The 21,034-nt window shown below is 41.3% G+C and overlaps 1 protein-coding gene across 1 annotated transcript in view; it reads right to left on the reverse strand.

Annotated features, from left to right (window-relative positions):
- tbrg4 (transforming growth factor beta regulator 4) overlaps positions 1-21,034 on the reverse strand; it is a 44,066-nt gene that overhangs the window by 16,312 nt on the left and 6,720 nt on the right. The window contains exons 3-6 of the mRNA XM_072570077.1: positions 15,219-15,542; positions 12,810-12,981; positions 8,126-8,283; positions 23-133 (exon numbers count right to left, since the gene is read on the reverse strand). Of these exons, the coding sequence (XP_072426178.1) occupies positions 23-133; positions 8,126-8,283; positions 12,810-12,981; positions 15,219-15,542 (765 nt within the window). The remainder of the gene's footprint in view (positions 1-22; positions 134-8,125; positions 8,284-12,809; positions 12,982-15,218; positions 15,543-21,034) is intronic.

A 21,034-nucleotide genomic window follows, 5' to 3' on the forward strand; every position in this document is an offset into this window, starting at 1 on the left:
GTACCAACTACAATATTCCTACCTTAGCATAGAAGGCCTCTCCTATGGTTGGTTGATAATTGAGACGAGCAAAAGCCATGATAATGTTACAGAGCTGCATCTCAGTCATATTGTCACAATGTTCGAGTACATACTGCATGAGATAAAGTTGATGTTAATACACTTTTGTTTGCATTCTTTAAAACAATCAGGATTTCTACTATAACCAGAAATCATTTTACATCTATAATACATAAAAGTTTATACATAACAAATACATCTCTAACAATTCTGACTTATCCCATAACTCACTCCCAATGTAAACGTTCCATTGAATGTTCTTTCTGGCTACACAGCCTCCTGAGATCCATGTGCAGCAACAATTTCTGGAAGCTGGAGTCAATGATAGGATTGGCATGCTGATGCCCATTGCTGTGCATATGCATAGCTTAAAGGGGGCACTGTTCTCAAGAATCCATTCTTTTATGAAGATGCATCAGAAGCCCAAAATATTTACAGACATTTATTACTTTTAATTCAAAAATGCATTGGTTTAAAGGGAGGAATGTTACAGGAAAAACTGCAGACTTAAATTCAGCATCTGGCAACATCCTGAGCAAAGCCCATGGAATGTCACACAGGTAAACTGTCAGGAAGCTTCAAACAAGGAGAGACTTATCAACCCTTCCGAGGCGAAAGTCACCTCTTGCAGACATATCTTTTTTGCCTTTCAGAATTATACAAAAGCAAAGGCAATGTCAATTCTACTGGATTGGACTAATGATTTGATTTTGATTTGATTTATTGTCACATGTACCTAAGTAGAGTGAAAAGTTTTGTTTTGCATGCACTACAGGCAGATCGTACATACAAACATTCATAGGGTGATAGAACAAAGCAAGCAGTACAAAGTTACGGCTGCAAAGAAGGTGCACAACAAAGCAAGGTTGACATTAGATTTGAAATGTGAGAGGTCCATTCAGAAGTCTAATAACAGGGGGAAAGAAGCTGTTCTTGAATCTATTGGTACGTGTGTTTAAGCTTTTGTATATTCTGCCTGACAGAAGACGTTGGTAAAGATTATAACTAAGGTGGGAGTGGTCTTTGATGATGTTGGCGGTGTTTCCATAGCAGCGAGAAGTATAGATGGGGTCAACAGATGGAAGGTTGGCTTACGTGATGGACTGGGCTATGTTCACATCTTTCTGTAGTTTCTTCCTGAGCACAGAATTTTTCGTACCAAGCCATGATGCATCCAGATAGAAAGCTTTCTGTGGTGTATCTGTAAAAGTTGGTCCTTATGGACATGCTGAATTTCCTTAAGTCTCCTGAGGAAGAGGTTGTGCCTTCTTGACCATCGCACATACATGGTGGTCCAGAACAGATTGTTGGTTATCATCACTCCTAGAAGCTGGATGTTCTTAACTCTCTCCACCTCAGCTCCATTGACGTAGATAGGGGAGTGTCCTCCTCCTTGCTTCCTGAAATTGATGACTAACTCTTTACTTTTGCTGATGATAAGGGAGAGATTGTTATCTTTACACTATGCCACCAAGCACTTTATCCTTTTACTGTATTGTCTTCTTATTGTTTGATATCTGGCCTACAATGATGGGCTCATCAGAGAACTTATAGATGAAGTTTAGATGAAATTTAGCCACAATGTCATGGGTGTACAAGGGGCTGAATACACAGCCAATGGGGTTAGGGTTAGGGTGCCAATGTTGAAGACTGTCGTGGAGAAGGTGCTGTTGCCTGTTCTCACTGATTACGGTCTGTGGGTCAAGAAGTCGAGGATCCACTTCGAGAAGGTGGAGCAGAGACTGAGATCTTGGAGTTTGGAGATTAGTTTGGTTGGGATTGTAGTATTGAAGCTGGAGATGTAAATCAATAAGTAGAGGCCTGATGCAGGTATCTTGACTATCCAGATATTCCAGGAATGAGTGCAGGGCTAGGGAGGTGGTGTTTGTCATGTACCTTTTGAGCCAGCAGACAAATTGCAAGGGATCAAGACAGGCTTGGAGGTAAGAGTTGATATCAGTTAAAAATATGCTGTAATATGTACCAGTCTAGTTCAAGCCTCAGCATGCTGTGATAGTCACAGTTGAAGAACTATCCCCCTAGTTATCCCTGTGTTACAAGTAAAAACGTTCTCTTACTCCAGGTAGCTTGATTTGTTTTTTTATTTTACCTTCTGTGAAATAAAATTATGTTCAGTTTTTAAAAGTAAACATGCACCTACCTACATGTCTATGGCTCTATCCCACTGCATTAACAAACTCAACACAATAAGAACTATCAAGCCAGATTTCATTCTGCAATCTGACTTATCCAGCAGACCCACCAGCTGGGATCATAACAATGGTATATCTTTCTTCAGGAGTTCTTTCAATGACAATGCTTTGGTGGAAAACTTCAGAATGTATTATGTCAAGAGATTGAAGAACCCAAGGCATCGCTAGGCCCTTTTTTTGGTCTTTTGAGGTAAGCACTGGTCTTATATCTTCGACTTTGCCTGGTTTAGGATTGATTCTTCAAACTGTATATAATGAGCCTAAGTAATTGAGTTATATTCACCTGGTACATTTTGCTGTTGTAAATAAGCCCTTGACAGTGAGCTACTGCTACCAGTGAGTGAAGGTTCTGATCAGACTCTTCTTCTGTTTTATCTATTACTGCAATATCATCAGCCATGCATACAGATCCAGGCACACATTTCTGTAATTCTGTTCATATGCTTCTGGAAATCAAAGAAACTAACAAGTCATAAAGTAGTCTCTGAAAACAACATTTTTGAAATTGTGTTCTGAACTTAGTGACTTCCTCAGATTTTCTGGCTAAGTGCGCTGAACAATATCTATGATTGGTACGCAACCTAAGGAAGAATTTATCTCCTGCAAACTTGGGATTCAATTCCTTTCATGTTGGAATCTTGCATGGTCATCTCCTTAGAAATGACACCCCAGATCCTGATGTACCGATGTTCCTTTTTATTAACTACACATATAATTGACCTACAGGAGTAAGTGAGGTGACCCACAAAGTGTTCCATGTCATCCAGCTGATAATTAAATTGTTTTTATATGTTGACACTGAACTTTCTGGGAGAGTCAGATTGACAGAATTGCATTTTCTCTGATGTGCAACATACTTTTGAAACGTATTATGGATCAAAACCGCCCAGATACAAATTTTGTCAATGAAGGACTGACAAAACTTCAATATGCAGGTGGACTGGGTAAATAATGTTGCTAGTGGATCTAAAGAAAGGGAATTCATGGAATGCTTACAGGATGGCTTTTTGGAACAGCTTGTCATGGAGCCCACAAGAGAGCAGGCTATTCTGGACCTAGTGCTTTGCAATGAACCAGACTCTATAAAAGATCTTAAAGTAAGGGAACCCTTAGGAAGTAGTGACCATAATATGGTAGAGTTCAGTCTGGAGTTTGAAAGGGAGAAGGCAAAATCTGATGTAATGGTGTTACAGTTGAATAAAGGTAATTATGAAGGCATGAGAGAGGAACTGACTAAAATAGACTGGAAGCAGAGGCTAACCAGGAAGACAGTAGAGCAAAAATGGCAGGAGTTTGTAGGTATAATTGAGGACACTGTACAGAGGTTCATTCCCAAGAAAAGAAAGATTAACCGGGGAGGGATTAGATAACCTTGGCTGACAAAGGAAGTCAGGAAATGTATTAAAGAAAAAGAGAGATCCTATAAAGTGGCTAAGAACAGTGGGAAATCAGAAGATTGGGAAGGATACAAAAGCAAACAGAGGATAACAAAGAGTGTAATAAGAAATGAGAGGATCAAATATGAAGGTAGGTTAGCCAGTAATATTAGAAATAATAGTAAAAGTTTCTTTCAGTACATAAGAAACAAACGACAGGCAAAAGTAGACATTGGGCCACTTCAAACTGATGCAGGGAGCCTAGTGATGGGAGATAAGGAAATAGCAGGAGAACTTAACAAGTACTTTGCGTCAGTTTTCACAGTGGAAGACATGAGTAATATCCCAAAAATTAAAGGGTGTCACGGGGCTGAGTTGAGTATGGTTGCCATTACGAAAGAGATAGTGCTAGAAAAGTTAAAAAGTCTTAAAATTGATAAATCTCCTGGCCCCGATGGGATACACCCTAGAGTTCTGAGAGAGGTTGCTGAGGAAATAGCAGAGGCATTGGTTGAGATCTTTCAAGAGTCACTGGAGTCAGGAAAGGTCCCGGATGATTGGAAGATGGCTGTAGTAACCCCCTTGTTCAAGAAAGGATCAAGGCAAAAGATGGAAAATTATAGGCCAATCAGCTTAACCTCGGTTGTTGGTAAAGTTCTAGAATCCATCATTAAGGATGAGGTTTCTAAATTCTTGGAAGAGCAGAGTCTGATTAGAACAAGTCAACATGGATTTAGTAAAGGGAGGTCATGCCTGACAAACCTGTTGGAATTTTTTGAAGAGGTAACAAGTAGGTTAGACCAGGGAAACCCAGTGGATGTGGTCTATCTAGACTTTCAAAAGGCCTTTAATAAGGTGCCACACGGCAGGCTGCTGAGCAAGGTGAGGGCCCATGGTGTTCGCGGTGAGCTGCTGGGATGGATTGAGGATTGGCTGTCTAACAGAAGGCAGAGAGTTGGGATAAAAGGTTCTTTTTCAGAATGGCAGCCGGTGACGAGCGGTGTCCCGCAGGGTTCGGTGCTGGGGCCACAGCTGTTCGCATTATATATTAATGATTTGGATGAGGGAACCGGGGGCATTCTAGCGAAGTTTGCCGATGATACGAAGTTAGGTGGACAGGCAGGTAGTACTGAGGAAGTGGGGAGGCTACAGAAGGATCTAGACAGGTTGGGAGAGTGGTCCAGGAAATGGCTGATGGAATTTAACGTGTGCAAGTGCGAGGTCTTGCACTTTGGCAAAAAGAATCAAAGCATGGACTACTTTCTAAATGGTGAGAAAATTAATAAAGCCAAAGCACAAAGGGATCTGGGAGTGCTAGTCGAGGATTCTCTCAAGGTAAACATGCAGGTTGAGTCTGTGATTAAGAAAGCGAATGCAATGTTGTCTCTTATCTCAAGAGGGTTGGAATATAAAAGCAGAGATGTACTACTAAAACTTTATAAAGCTCTGGTTAGGCCCCATTTGGAGTACTGTGTCCAGTTTTGGTCCCCACACCTCAGGAAGGACATACTGGCACTGGAACGTGTCCAGCGGAGATTCACATGGATGATCCCTGGAATGACAGGTCTAGCATATGAGGAACGGCTGAGGATACTGGGATTGTATTCGTTGGAGTTTAGAAGATTAAGGGGAGATCTAATAGAGACGTACAAAATAATACATGGCTTTGAAAAGGTGGATGCTAGGAAATTGTTTCTGTTAGGCGAGGAGACTAGGACCCGTGGACACAGCCTTAGAATTAGGGGGGGTCATTTCAGAACAGAAATGCGGAGACATTTCTTCAGCCAGAGAGTGGTGGGCCTGTGGAATTCATTGCCACGGAGTGCAGTGGAAGCCGGGACGCTAAATGTCTTCAAGGCCGAGATTGATAGGTTCTTGTTGTCTAGAGGAATTAAGGGCTACGGGGAGAACGCTGGTAAGTGGAGCTGAAATGCGCATCAGCCATGATTGAATGGCGGAGTGGACTCGATGGGCCGAATGGCCTTACTTCCACTCCTATGTCTTATGGTCTTATGGTCTAAAACATGAATATTCTTGGTTATTTCTACCACCATGGTTACCTTAGTGATCTCAGGATAGTCAGAATGCTCAAATCCATATGTGCTGGTAGTCCTACCACTGCTGGTCATACTTTACCAGCTACATTTGTGTGGTTGCTATAGTGGATTGACATAGCTGCACTGCATTGTCAAGGTACTAAAGTAAGGAATTGGCGACCCATTAGATGTAGTTAATAGTTGTCACTTGTCTTGTTAAGTTTCAACAATCCTGACACATGTCCTTCAGAATTTGGACTGGCAGGATGCCTGCACTATCTTTCATGTCAATCTTGGGTTGGGTGTGTATTTACCAATTTTCTTTGAGCAAATGTTGCTGATTGTGGCAATCCAGTTGATTGACCTAATCTAGTTGTGTTAGATTTAGAATACTGAAAGTCTGCTTGCTCTCTGGTTGGATGTTGTTCCACTCTGGGCCTTGAGTTAAGTTTGGGCTGTTGTGAACTTTGTGTATCAGGTCACATTTATGTAGCCTTCCTTGCTGCTGTTGTCATACTGCTACACCTGCCTTTTCCTTCATTGTTCCCCTTCGGAGCTTCTGGCTACATCTTTAGAGACAGACTTATTGCACAGGCAGGCACAATGTCTTTTTGTACCAGACACCTTGTACAAATCTTGAAATGCAGCACTGCTTCACAGAGGTTTGACATACTGCACTTACCATACAGCTAACATGCTGCGTGTCCTGGCTAATTTCAATACGGTTTGCTGCACTAAATGCTAGCAGGTGCGATTGTCTAGCTACAATGTCCTCATATTTTCTGCTACCTACAAGCTGTGAATCAATGCTGTAACTTTCAAGAAATGTTGTTCGGTGCATACTTGTTCAGGATGTAAGAGAAACCTTTTTTGTATTCATTCATGGAATATGGGCGTCATTTATTGCCCATCCCCAGTTGCTCAAGTAGGTGGTGGTGACTTGCCTTCTTGAACCATCACTACTGCAACTGCGACATTCTCACCACTAACCACGGGGAAGATAATCTGTGCCATGTCTTGAATCAGATGAGCTAACCATCACTAAGTAAACTTCTGGTGTTTGGTACCATCTCCTCCACTTTGTCTTCAATCAACCGCACTTTGAACTTGCTGGCAGGTTCAGCCATACATCCAGGGTTTGAATTCCTTTCAGAGAGCATTCAATGCTGTGTGATGGCTTACCAATGATTTCTGCTCCTGTGTAGACTTACTACGGTCCCATGGGTTGGAATAGATAGATGTTAAGTTCGCACAAATTCGGTAAATCCAGAGTTACCAGTGTAAAGTTTTGGCTTATTACTGTTACCAAAGATTACAATATTGAAATCAAGAATCAACCATGACCAAAGTGAATTGCAAAGCATGCTCAATGGATAAAAAGGCCTATTCGTGCTCCAATGAATTTCTTATTCTGCAACACCCTCAACACAAGGTGCAGTTCCCACTCATCCAGCTGTTTCAATACATTTACTCTACATCATTCATTCCACCTTCTCTTGGCATAACTTTCATCTCTGTCAATTCTTTCTGGGACCTTTATTTTCAACACAATACTCATCAGCTTTCAATTAATTATTTGCTGAAATAAGACCAGAAGAACTAGAAGCATGAGAAGGCCATCTGGCCCTTTATGCCTGCTCCACCATTCAATAAGATCATGGCCGATCTTTTCATTGACTCAGCTCCACTTACCTGCTCTCCCACCGTATCTCCTAATTCGTTTATTATTCAAAAAAAAACTACCTTAACTTTAAAAGCGTTTACTGAAGTAGCGTCAATGACTTCACTGGGTAGGGAATTCCATAGATTAACAATCATCTGGGTGAAGAAGTTCCTTCTCAATTCAGTCCTACATCTGCTCTCTCTTATCTTCAGGCTATGCTCTCTTGTCCAAGCTTCACCTGCCAATGGAAACATCCTCTCTACTTTTATCTTATCATTCCCTTCATAATTTTATATGTTTTTATAAGGTCACCCCTCATTTTTCTGAATTCCAATGAATATACTCAGTCTCTCCTCATAAGCCAACTCCAAAATCAACCTAGTGAACCTCCTCTGCACCCTCTCTAGTGTCAGTACATCATTTCTCAAGTAAGGAAACCAAAATTGCACACAGTACTCCAGTGTGGCCTCATCAGCACCTTGTACAGCCGCAACATTACCTCTCGGCTTTTAAACCCAACCCGTTTAGCAATGAAATTGTGCCATTCAATCTTTTGAACTTCAGATTCTCCCATTTTCTGGGCAGGATTTGGAAATTTTCATTACTACAAAAGTTGTGGATAAGTAGAGATTATTGTTCCCTTCCTGCTTGAGAGTCTGTGCACCATAATACTCTAATCGGTCTTATCGGCTTGGCCAGTTAATATTACAGATAAACAGAGTTAAAACTTGCCTTTAAGGACAGTTCCAATGTCTGTGTTAACCTTTGCTGCCTCACCTGTGCTAAAGCCTCAAACAGAGGCAGATTGAGCCACTTCAGGTAAGCAAATGACTTTGTGCATCGCATGACATCCATGGGGCTCAACTCTGGTACCCTGGGTAGAAGCTCGGCTGCTAACCGCTGAAAAACCTGTGTCTGCTGGAAATTCAGTTTCCCTGTCGGAACAACAAAAGGGAAATGAAAACTTTTCATAGATGTTAGGACTAATTTATTACAGGTATTTCTTTCAGTAAACAAATAAAACATTTTCATGAAATATTTCAATATGATCTTCTCCAGGCCTCAACTTCTGAGACCTCGTAGGGACAATTCCCAATCGCAGTGCGATACTACAGATGCCAATCAAACTAAGACACTTGATCAGATAAGGTTTGAAGAGTTAGGTCAAACTATACATTTCCCCATTGCCATGAGCAGAAATAATGTTGCCACTAGCTCACTATTCTATACAATCTTTACTGGGTTACAACTGGAGCAGGATCAAGGAGGCAATAAAAAGCACGATGAGTGGACAACAAACGTATTCATATTTTAAAACAAGTAATAAAGTGGAAAGGTGATCAGAGTTATGGACAGTTTGACATTAGCCAAGGGTATAAAAATATCTGCTGTGAATGAAATTAAGGGAACAGAAACAAAGTGAAATGCTCATCTGGACAGTGTTGTGACAATTCTGTGATCTGAGCCAAACATTTAAACCATCTAAGAGAACTGACCGCATGGAAACACAGTGATCGTTGCCCCGTGAAATCGAGTTAAGTTGGTTAAAAGAAAATCCAGAAAAAATTGTTCACACCTTTGTGAAAATAGACAATAGGTGCAGGAGTAGGCCATTCTGCCCTTCGAGCCTGCACCACCATTCAATATGATCATGGCTGATCATCCTTAATCAGTATCCTGTTCCTGCCTTATCTCCATAACCCTTGATTCCACAATCCTTGAGAGCTCTATCCAATTCTTTCTTACATGAATCCAGAGACTGGGCCTCCACTGCCCTCTAGGGCAGAGCATTCCACACAGCCACCACTCGCTGGGTGAAGAAATTTCTCCTCATCTCTGTTCTAAATGGTCTACCCCGTATTTTTAAACTGTGTCCTCTGGTTCGGCACTCACCCATCAGCGGAAACATATTTCCTGCCTCCAGAGTGTCCAATCCTTTAATAATCTTATGTGTCTCAATCAGATCCCCTCTCAGTCTTCTAAACTCAAGGGTATACAAGCTGAGTCACTCCAGTCATTCAGCGTACGGTAGTCCCACCATTCCAGGAATTGACCTCGTGAACCTACGCTGCACTCCCTCAATAGCCAGAATGTCTTTCCACAAATCTGGAGACCAGAACTGCACACAATACTCCAGGTTTGGTCTCACCAGGGCCCTATACAGCTGCAGAAGAACCTCTTTGTTTCCATTTAGGTAGTAATCTGCCTTCCTGTTCTTGCCACCAAAGGGATAACCATACATTTATCCACATTAAACTGCTCGTTAAGAACATATCTTGTCTCTTCACCAACAACTTCGCCTTTTAGTCCTATTCTTTCCTCAGTGATCCTCTTGATCTTTGCATATTAAAGCAACTTTTCACTTCCAGTGATTTTATTTGCCAATGCTAATGTCACACCCATACTTAACTTTCCTAAATTTTTTTTTGTTATAACTTCGCACTTCCTAAATTTGTTTAAGGTCTAGGATGACCTGATCTCTGAAAAGTATTATATGAATGCAAGTTCTTCCATTCATTCTCAGTTTCATAATGAAATATCCAAATATCTACATTAATTTTCAGTTTGTAATCTTGTTTTAGGAGGAAAGATTGAAGAGGCTATTATTTTATCAACTGGCGCTTAGGAGAGCAAGAGGTGACTTGAATGAAACATAAAAGAGCCTAAGGGGTTTTAATAGAGTCGAATTGAAAAGGAAATTACCTCTGTAGGAGAATTGAGAACTAGAGGACACTTGAAAAATTAGGCGCTTAATTTAGACAGAAGAATTTTTATCTCAAACAGTCTTTAAAACAGTCTTCATCAAATAGCAATGCAAGCAAGAGTTTTCAAATTCTTCAACGCAAATGGAGATAAGCGAGGGGTTAAAAAGTTATTGGAGATAGGTAGGAATGTACAATAATTATATCAACCAAGATCTTACTAAATTGTTGAACATTCTTGAGGGCCAAAGTGGCCTGTTCCTTTTTGTAAACAAAAAAGTTTATAGATATTTTTAATCAACCTGCTCAAAGATTTATGGTACACCTCTGGAGCAGATGTGATTTGAACCCTGTTCATATGTTTGTATGCTGACTCACTCCTTGATATCAATTATACAGTAAGCTGTGTACAATCGGGAAGAAGCAATCACATCTGGAGTGCAACATGGCCATAGAGAGTATTGCTTGTGGAATTTGGAGCAGTGTGGGAATAAGATGCAGAGGGGAATAGATGCTGTTTGCTTGCATTTTTGTGGCTCAGCAAAAAAAAGTGACATCACAGGAACACCGTAAGTTCATTGGTTGGCAATAGTGACTAATTTTACTGTCTATTTTGGTTACTTTCAGATTTAAGGTAAAAAGAGGGGAAATATTTACAGGTTACAGACTAAAGGTTCAGTAGGAAATTTTTAAAAATCAAATTAAGAACTATGTAAACAAAACAGGCCAAGCGATGTTTTGTACCTATAATGATTTGTGAGCAGGTGAACCCCAATGTGGTTCATCGTGAGCACATCTGTAGCAAGTGCTGGTTGCTTGACAAACTCTGTCTCATATTTGATGAGCTGGAGTCTGAGCTTTGAACTCTATGACACATCAGGAGGAGGACGAGTTATCTAGACGCCCTTAGATTAACTACCTTAAATTGGTCAGTGCTCAGGGAGGAACTGAATAGTTATTTTGCATCAGTCTTCACAGTGGAAGACACCTGTAGCATATCAGATCTACAAGAGAGTCAGGAGGCACAGCTGAGTGTAGTGGCCACCACTAAGGAGAAAGTGCTGTACAAGTTGAAAGGTGGATAAAGCAACTGGACCAGATTGACTACACCCAGAGTTCAGAAGGTGGTAGTTGAGGAAATTATGGAGACATTGATGATTTTTCAGGAATCAATGGAGACAGGGAGGATGACAGAGACTTGAAAATGACTAATGTAATACCCCTTTTAAAAAGGGAGGATAGCAGAAGACTGGAAATTATAAGCCGGTTAGCTTGACCTTGGTCGTTGATAAAGAGTTTAGAGTCCATTTTTTAGGATGAGTTTGCAGAGAATTTGGAAGTACATGTAAAATACGGCAGAGTCAGCATGGCTTCAAGGGGAGGTCATGCTTGACAAATCTGTTAGAATTCTTTGAATAACTAGCAAATTAGACCGGTGCCAGTGGACAAGATCTCTTTGAATTTCCAGAAGGCCTTTGACAATATGCCACACAGGAGGTTGCTAAATAACAGCTTATGGTGTTAGGGGAAAGCTATTGGCATAGCTAGAGAATTGGCTGACAGGCAGAAGGCAGACAGCAGAGATAATGGGGCCTTTTTCAGGATGGCAGTGATTAGTAGAGTTCCGCTGGAGTCAGTGTTGGGACAACTATTCACGTTATACATTAATGTTCTGGACAAAGGAACTGAGGGCATTGTTGCAAAGTACACAGATGACATAAATATAGATGGAGGGTCTGGTAGTGTTGAGGAAGCGGGGAAGCCACAGAAGGACTTGGACAGGCGAGAAGAGTGGGCATAGACAGAATACAATGTGGGAATGTGTGTGGTTATGTACTTTGGTAGGAAGAATGTTACCATTCAACACGCCGAGAAAACGAGCAGAAATGTACTGCTGAGACTGTCAAAGGTTCTCATCAGATCACATCTGATATATTATAAGCAGTTTTGGGCCCCGTTCCTAAGAAAGGATTTGCTTGCCTTTGACAGGGTCCAGAAGAGGGTGATAAGAAAACTCCCAGGAATTAAGGGATTGGTATATGAGGAGAGTTTGAGGATGCTGGGTCTGTACTTGATGGAATTTAGAAGGATTGGGGGATCTCATTGAAACTTGCAGAAAACTGACAGGCCTGGATAGAATGGATATGAAGATGATGTTTCCACTAGTCGGAGAGGCTAGAATCCAAGGGAACAGCCTCCAAGTGAAGGGCTGGCCCTTTAGAACAGAGATGAGTAGGAATTTCTTCAATCATGAATCTGTGGAACTCATTGCTACAGAGTGCTGTTGAGGTGAAGTTATTGAGAGTCTTTTAAACAGAGATAAATAGGTTCTTGATTCATATGGGATCACGATTTATGGGAGAAGACAGGATTGAGAAACATATCCATGATCAAATTGTGCAATAGACTTGATAGGCCAAATGGCCTAATTCTGCTCCTGTGTCTTCGAAACAGTATTTAAAAGTGAGTGCTGGAAGTACACCAACAAACTTTTCAGAAAAGAAACAGCAGTTAAAGTCATTGTTCAGTTTTAGGTGAAACACAGAACACACCATTTGCATCTGGATGCTAACGACCTACGGCAACTGTTCAGCATTTTGATTTTTTTTCAGAATTCTTGCATCTACAGTGGGTTCTATGTTAAAATATGTTTGCAGGGGTAGCCTCACAATAAATGTTCCTGTTCATTTGGTCCTGGTTCATACAGTGTAAAATCATATTGCTTTCTCATTAATCAGAGACATTTGACTTTCACAAACCATAAGCGAAGGCCATGTCGACCAGTACTCCAGTCTTCAGGTCACAGTGCTTCTGCATGAAATGATATGACAGGGCACGAAGTAAGGGAATAGTGCGCCGATTCTGCATCGCCAAAGCCAGTGCCACCTTTCTTGTGTCATCAGGAGTGAAAAACTCAGCCAATTCCAAGCCCTGCAATGTAAATTCAACAAATGAATAATCAGAATGCATACTCAAGACAGAAGTTAACTTGTATAAATTTATCTTCGGAAAAAACATCAGGATATCACAAACAGCTTTACAGCTGAAGTGTTATCACTGTTGTAATGTAGTAAATATGGCAACCAATTTGCATGTGGTAGTGTCCCAGAAACAGAAATGAGATCATATCCAGATCACCTGTTTGTGTTAAATGACAGATTACCCTCTCTCTTCTTTACTTGGCCCTTTGGATACTTTTAACTTCAACCAGAACAGATGAGACCCAGTATTAACACTTCATCTAAAAAATAGCCCCTTCAACAAAACAGTGCTTCCTCAATGTCTCACTGAGGTATTAGATCTAGATCATATGCACATGTTCCTGAAGTGAGACTTGCTACCACTAACCAAGATTGACAGCTGAGTCATGAACACTGATTTATATGGATGGTGGCATATGTGGGACCAGTGCATAATTCAAAAGTTAACTGGACAGTCTTCATGGGTATGGAACTTGCCTCTCAGTTTCTGCTCGGCAATTCTGCATTGTTTTGTATATCAAAGGCCACCTTGGAGGATGCTTACCTGAAGATCGGAGGCTGAACGTCCTTGACCGTTAAAGTGTTCCCCAACATATCAGCCTGGGGAAAACTTCAGCAGTTAAAGAACAACTGCTAAACAGGAATGTTCCTTTCCAGTCAGGGAACACTTCAGCAGTCAAGCAGACAGTGTCTGATCTTTGGATGTGTCCTCCAAGGCGACCTTCAACATACGCAACACAGCAGAATTGCTGTGCAGAAACTGATAGCCAAGTTCCATACCCATGAAAACAGCCTCAACTGTGATCTTGAGTTCATGTTGCACCACATGTGACCCCACCATACTGTTCTGAATTTATAAAATCATCTTTACTGTCCTCTTCTGATACCATCACCTTAATAACTTGCTATGATTTCTCTACCTTAATTAATTTACCGAGTTTTGGGATTACTTGTTATTTGGTTAGATCCTGGGCATGCAACTCTCATAACCATCATGTTATTCCAGTCATGTGGTTTGTCTCCAGCACCATCTTATTTTTAATTTTTTTGTCCTTATCTCTCTGCCTCAATTAATTGCATACTAGGGCATTTCTTCACTTGCTATTCAGTTGTTGACACTCCACTTACACCAGTTGTATGATCTTTTGGTCTCTCTGCCTGTGTGCTTCTCTTTACTTCACCTGTGATAAGGGAACAGTGCTCCAAAAGCTTGCGATTTCAAATAAACCTGCTAGACTATAACCTGGTGTTGAGAAACATCGGACCATAAAAGAAAAAAGCAGAGGTGCTCATGTAGTACAGTTCATAATCAATAGATGTCTCAAAGTGCTTTCAAACCAATGAACATTTATGGTATAATAACTGCTGTAGGAAACAGCAGCAAGTTGCAAACAACAAATTCACATACAGAGCAGTAATAATATGGTTCAGTGATTTTGACTGAAGGATAAATAATGAACAGGAAAATCTACTTGTCTTTGAAGTAGTGTCATAGGATCTTTCATATTCACCTGGATTGGGTCTCATCTGAAAGGCAACACCTCCAACATTTGACTAACCATTCAGTCCCCCACGACAGCATCAGTCTCGACTGTGTATTCAAATACAGGAGTTTTACTTGAACCTGAAACTTTGAGATTCAGGCAACAGTAATACCATCTCAGCCATGATTGACATACAGAAAGAAGAGTGACTTCGATGGGTGCCATACAGATACATGCATAGATACTAGCTACCATGGAGAACACCATAAAAAGTGTCCACTCTTGTGAGCGTAAACATTAAATAGCACACCATGTCTTAAGAACTGCATTCTCTCCACTTCTCATGTTATAGTCCAGTATGTAACAGTGTTTTACATAGTATTTACAGAACAGAGGTAGACCATTTGTTATAACTGGACAACAGTGGCTTTTATGCCACACACAGCCTTCTCTCATACCATTTTATCTCACCATCGCAACATATTCTTCTTTTCCTTTTTCCTTTCTCCCTCATCAAACTTCCCTCTAATGCTTCTTACACTTCAATATTCTGATATTCAATTTAACATTGTTTCTGTGTATAACATGTATCATACAAATACATCTATATTTCATATTTCAAGTTCAAGGTATAACATAGGTCATTATTACAGGGACAAAACATTTTTGATGAAAAATATTTCACTGTACAGGTAACTTATACCTTATCCTCCAGTCTGCCCATTAATGCACTTGATAGGGGTCCCAGCTTTGTCATCAATGTGGTTACAGTCTTTGCATCTGTGATCTCAGTCCAGCGTAGCTCCACGTTTTTTATTATGTCACTAAGCAGTACTTTCTGTCCGTCTGTCTGTGCATAGCTGGTGTAGTAGCCTGCCAACGAAGCAAGGTTTTTCAAGCTCAGACGCCTCAACCGCCAATGAATCTCATTTTCAACAGACCTCAGGACATGGTTATGAGCATCCAGTTTGATCGCAAAGAGGCTCCGCAGCAAGCTTACCAGATTCCCATTCCACACTGACGAAATCTAAAAATGATAAAACTAGAGGTCAAGTCCAGCTGAGTGCAAGAAACAAACAGCAGGAAGTCTTCCTTGGGAATATGTTGTCTTAATTCATTTCCCCACTGGGTGGCAATGTAAATTTACACTGAAATAATTCATGCATGCTGGACCTAATTTCAGGCCAAAGAGACATGTCTACAGAGTTAGTGACCAATACATCACATCAGTTGTATGACATTTTATTTATTTATGATAAATTGTGTGTCCTATGATCCTGCCCCACTAGCTATCTGACGAAGGAGCAGCGTTCCAAAAGCTTGCACTTTCAAATAAACCTGTTGGACTACAACCTATTGTGATGCAATTTTTAACTTTACTCACCCCATTCCAACACTGGCACCTCCACATCATGGAGACCATTAGCGGAAGAGAACTTGAGCAAAGAAGATGAGTTTATGGCAAAGTGAGTAAGCGAGTAAACATTTAGAACAGATCCAGTGCATTTAAAAAGTGTTTGCGGATATATATTTGGAGGGAAACACTCAAGGAGGTGACAGAAATGATGATTCTGACTTGCATACCAGGTTTATAAAACAAAATCTCTTGGGTTGTGGATGTTGTGGTCAAGACCAGCATTTATTGCAGGTCCTTAAGTGCCCGACTACAATTGTTTGCTAGGCTTTTCAGAGGACAGTTCAGAATCAATAACTTTGTGGGGACTGGATTCACAAAAAGGACAAAATGGGTAATAAATGTAAGATTGCCATCTTTAAATGACACAGTGAAATAGTTGGGTTTTTACAAAGGTCTGGCAGCTTCAAAGCCACTTTGCTATTATTGACCTTATTATTGCAGCCATAAGACACAGGAGCAGAAATTAGGCCAAACAGCCCATCGGATCTACTCCACCATTCAATCATAGCTGATAAATTTCTCAACTTTCTCCCTGTAACTTTTGATCCTCTTTACCATCAAAAACCTAGCTATCTCTGACTTAAATATGTATGGCAGTGAATTCCATACATTCACCACTCTCTAGCTGAAGAAGTTTATCCTTATTTCCATTCTAAAAATTTCTTCCCTTTAATCTAAAGTTGTGCCCTTGGGTCCTAGTCTCTCCTACCAATGGAAACATCTTCCCAACATCCACTCTGTCCAGGCCATTCAGTATTCTCAAAGTTTCAATTAGATCCCTCTTCATCATTGCAAACTCCATCAAATACAGATCCAGGGTCCTCAAACGTTCCTCATTGATGTGGCTTTTCATTCCTGGACCGTTCCTGTGAACCTCCTCTGAGCATACTCCTGGGCGAATTCATCCTTCCTGAGATATGGGATCCAGAACTGCACACAATACTCCAAATGTGAACTGACCAAACCCTTATAGAGCCTCAGAAGTACGTCTCTGCTTTTATATTCAAGTCCTCTCGAAAAAATGCCATCATTGCATTTGCTTTCCTAACTACTGACTCAACCTGCAAGTTTACCTTGATTGGGTCCTGGACTAGAACTCCCATGTCTCTTTGCACTTCAGATTTCTGAATTTTCTGCCCATTTAGAAAATAGTCCATGCCTCTATTCTTCCTACTAAAGTGCCTGACCTCACACTTTCCCACATTGTACTCCATCTGCCAATTCTCTGCCCACTCTCCTAACCTGTCCAAATCCTTCTGCAGCCTCCCCACTTCCCCAATGCTATCTGTCCCTCTACCTATCTTTGTATCGTCTGTAAACGCAGCCAGAATGCCCTCAGTTCCTTCATCTAAATTGTTAATGTATAAAGTGAAAATTTGTGGTTCCAACACTGAATCTTGCAGAACACACTTGTCAAAGGCTGCCACCTTCAGAAGGCCCCTTTTATCTCCAGTCTCTGCTTTCTGCCAGACAGCCAGACATTTATCAATGCTAGCACCTTGCCTCTGACACCATGGGCCCCAGTAGCCTCCTGTGTGGCACCTTGTCATAGAGTCATAGAAATGTACAGCATGGAAACAGACCCTTCGGTCCAACCTGTCCATGCCGACCAGGTATCCCAACCCAATCTCGTCCCACCTGCCAGCACCTGGCCTATATCCTTCCAAACCCTTTCTATTCATATATCCATCCAAATGCCTCTTAAATATTGCAATTGTACCAGCCTCCACCACATCCTCTGGCAGCTCATTCCATACACGTACCACCCTCTGCATGAAACAGTTATCCCTTTGATCTCTTTTATATCTATCCCTCTCACCCTAAACCTATGCCCACTAGTTCCGGACTCCCCGACCCCAGAGAAAAGACTTTGTCTATTTATCCTATCCATGCCCCTCATAATTTTGTAAACCTCTATAAGGTCATCCCTCAGCCTCTGATGGTCCAGGGAAAACAGCCCCAGCCTGTTCAGCCTCACCGTATAGCTCAAATCCTCCAACCCTGGCAACATCCTTGTAAATCTTTTTTGAACCCTTTCAAGTTTAACAACATCTTTCCAATAGGAAGGAGACCAGAATTGCACGCAATATTCCAACAGTGGCATAACCAATGTCCTGTACAGCTGCAACATGACCTCCCAACTCCTGTACTCAATACTCTGACCAATAAAGGAATGCCTTCTTCACTATCCTATCTACCTACAACTCCACTTTCAAGGAGCTATGAACCTGCACTCCAAGGTCTCTTTGTTCAGCAACACATCCTAGGACCTTACCCTTAAGTGTATAAGTCCTGCTAAGATTTGCTTCCCCAAAATGCAGCACCTCCCATTTATCTAAATTAAACTCCAACTGCCAATTCTCAGCCCATTGGACCATCTGGTCCAGACCCTGTTGTAGTCTGAGGTAACCCTCTTCGCTGTCCACTACACCTCCAAATTTGGTGTCATCTGCAAACTTATTAACTGTACCTCTTATGGTCCCATCCAAATCATTTATGTAAATAACAAAAAGTAGAGGACCCAGCACCGATCCTTGTGGCACTCCACTGGTCACAGGCCTCCAGTCTGAAAAAACAACCCTCCACCACCACCCTCTGTCTTCTACCTTTTGAGCCAGTTCTGTATCCAAATGGCTAGTTCTCCCTGTATTTCATGAGATCCATCCTTGTTAATCAGTCTCCCATGGGGAACCTTGTCGAACTCCTTACTGAAGTCCATATAGATCACACCTACAGCTCTGCCCTTATCAATCCCCTTTGTTACTACGTCAGAAAACTCAAGTCAAATTCGTGAGACATGATTTTCCATGCACAAAGCCATGTTGACTATCCCTAATCAGTCCTTGCAGGTAGATAACATCGGTGGTAAAAACAAGGGCTGCAAATGCTGGAAACCAGATTCTAGACGAGAGTGGTGCTGGAAAAGCACAATAGTTCAGGCAGCAACCGAGGAGCAGGAAAATTGACGTTTCGGGCAAAAGCCCTTCCACTGGTTCTCCTTGGTTTAATCTGCTCGTTACTTCCTCAAAGAATTCTAACAGATTTGTCAGGCGTGACCTTAAATTGATGTTTTGGTTAAGAAAAAGAAGGAAGCAAATGTCAGGTACAGACAGCAGAGATCGAGTGAATCCGTAGAAGAGTATAAAGGCAACAAAAGTATACCATATATATTCATGTATAGGTAAATCCCATGTAAAAGTAAACTCCTTGTTTTTGGCTCAAAAAATCTTGTATTTTCTATATATCTTGTGTATAAATCTTGATCAGATGGGCCATTGAGCTGAGTGGCAGATGGAGTTTAATTTAGATAAATCCAAGATTCTGCATTTTGGAAGGGCAAATCAGAGCAGGATTCATACACTTAATAGCAAGTGTTGCTGAACAAAGAGACCTTGAAGTGCAGGTTCATAGTTCCTTGAAAGTAGAGTTGCAGATAGATAGAATAGTGAAGGTGACCTTTGGTATGCTTTTCTTTATTGATCAGAGCTTTGAGTAAAGAGGTTGAGAGGTCAGTTGCAGCTGTACGGGACATTGGCTAGGCCACTTTTGGAATATTATGTGCAATTGTCATGTCCTGTCTATCAGAAGGGTGTTGTGAAAATTGAAAGGCTTCAGAAAAGACTTACAAGGATGTTGCCAGGGTTAAAGGATTTGAGCTATTGAGAGAGGCTGAACAGGCTGGCACTGTTTTGCCTGGAGTGTCGGAGGCTGATGGATGACCTTATGGAGGTTTAGAAAATCATGAGGGGCACGGAGAAAGTAAATAGACAATGTATTTTCCCTGGGGTGAGTGAGCCCAGAACTAGTGGGCATAGGTCTAGAGTGAGGCCAGAAATATTTTAAAGGGGTCTAAGGGGCAACGTTTTCATGCAGAGGGTGGTGCATATATGGAATAAGCTGCCAGAGGAAGTGGTGGAGGCTGGTACAATTACAACATCCTATTCATATTTAAAAGGCATCGAGAAGGGTAAGGGTTTAGAAGGATATGGGCTAACTGCTGGCAAGTTGGACTAGATTAGGTTAGGATATCTGGTCAGCACGGACGAATTAGACTGAAGGGTCTGTTTCTGTCTTGCACATCTCTAGGAAGAAACCCTTGATGGTACCATGCTGACTATGCTCAATTTTACCATACACTTCCAAGTATTCAGAAATCTCAATCTTCATAATAGATTCCAGGATCTTACCCATGACCGGGTTTGGGCTAATTAGTCTGTAATTTTCCTCCTTTTGCCTTACTCCTTTTTTAAACAGGGTGTCATGTTAGCAATTTTCCAGTCCTTTGGGACTGTCCCTAATTTTAGTGATTCCTGAAAGATTACTACTAATGCCTCCATTATCTCTTCAGCCATCTCCCTTAGAACTCTGGGGTGTCGCCCATCTGGTCCAGGTGATTTATCCACCTCAAGCCATTCAATTTTTCTAGCACCTTCTCCTTGGTGATGGCCACCATACTCAGCTGTACTCCCTCACTCTCTTGAATTTTTGGGATATCCTCATGTTTTCTACTATGAAGACTGACACTAATTATTCATTCAGTTCCTCAATCATTTCTTTGTTCCCCACTAGGATCGCACCTACGTCATTTTCCAGCAGCCCAATGTCTATTTCTGCCTCTCTTTTGCTCTTTATATATCTATAAAAGCTCATACAATTTTCCTTCATCCTCCCTTTACCATGCTTCGTTTGCCTCAGGATGAATCTCTGCTGTGGCTCCTGAATTACTCCCAGAAACTCCTGCTTTTGCTATTCCGTTATCTTTCCTGCTAAGCTCCTCTCCCAGTGAATTCTACCCAGCTCCTCCCTCATGTCTCTACAGTTGTTTTATTCAGCTGAAATACCATTACCTCTGATTCTATCTTCTCTCTCTCAAATTGCAGAGTAAATTCGATCAGGTTATGATCACTGCTTCCTAAGGGTTCCTTCACCTTAAGCTCTCTTGTCAAGTCTGTCTCATTGCAAACACTAAATCCAGTATTGCCTAGTTCCCTAGTGGGCTCCATCACAAGCTGCTCCAAAAAGCCATCTTGTAGACATTCCACAAATTCCTTTTCTTCCAAACCATACAAACCTGATTCTCCCAGTCCACCTGCATACTGAAT

The sequence above is a fragment of the Chiloscyllium punctatum genome, chromosome 5 (assembly GCF_047496795.1).
Source record: "Chiloscyllium punctatum isolate Juve2018m chromosome 5, sChiPun1.3, whole genome shotgun sequence".
In the NCBI taxonomy this organism is placed as follows: domain Eukaryota; kingdom Metazoa; phylum Chordata; class Chondrichthyes; order Orectolobiformes; family Hemiscylliidae; genus Chiloscyllium; species Chiloscyllium punctatum.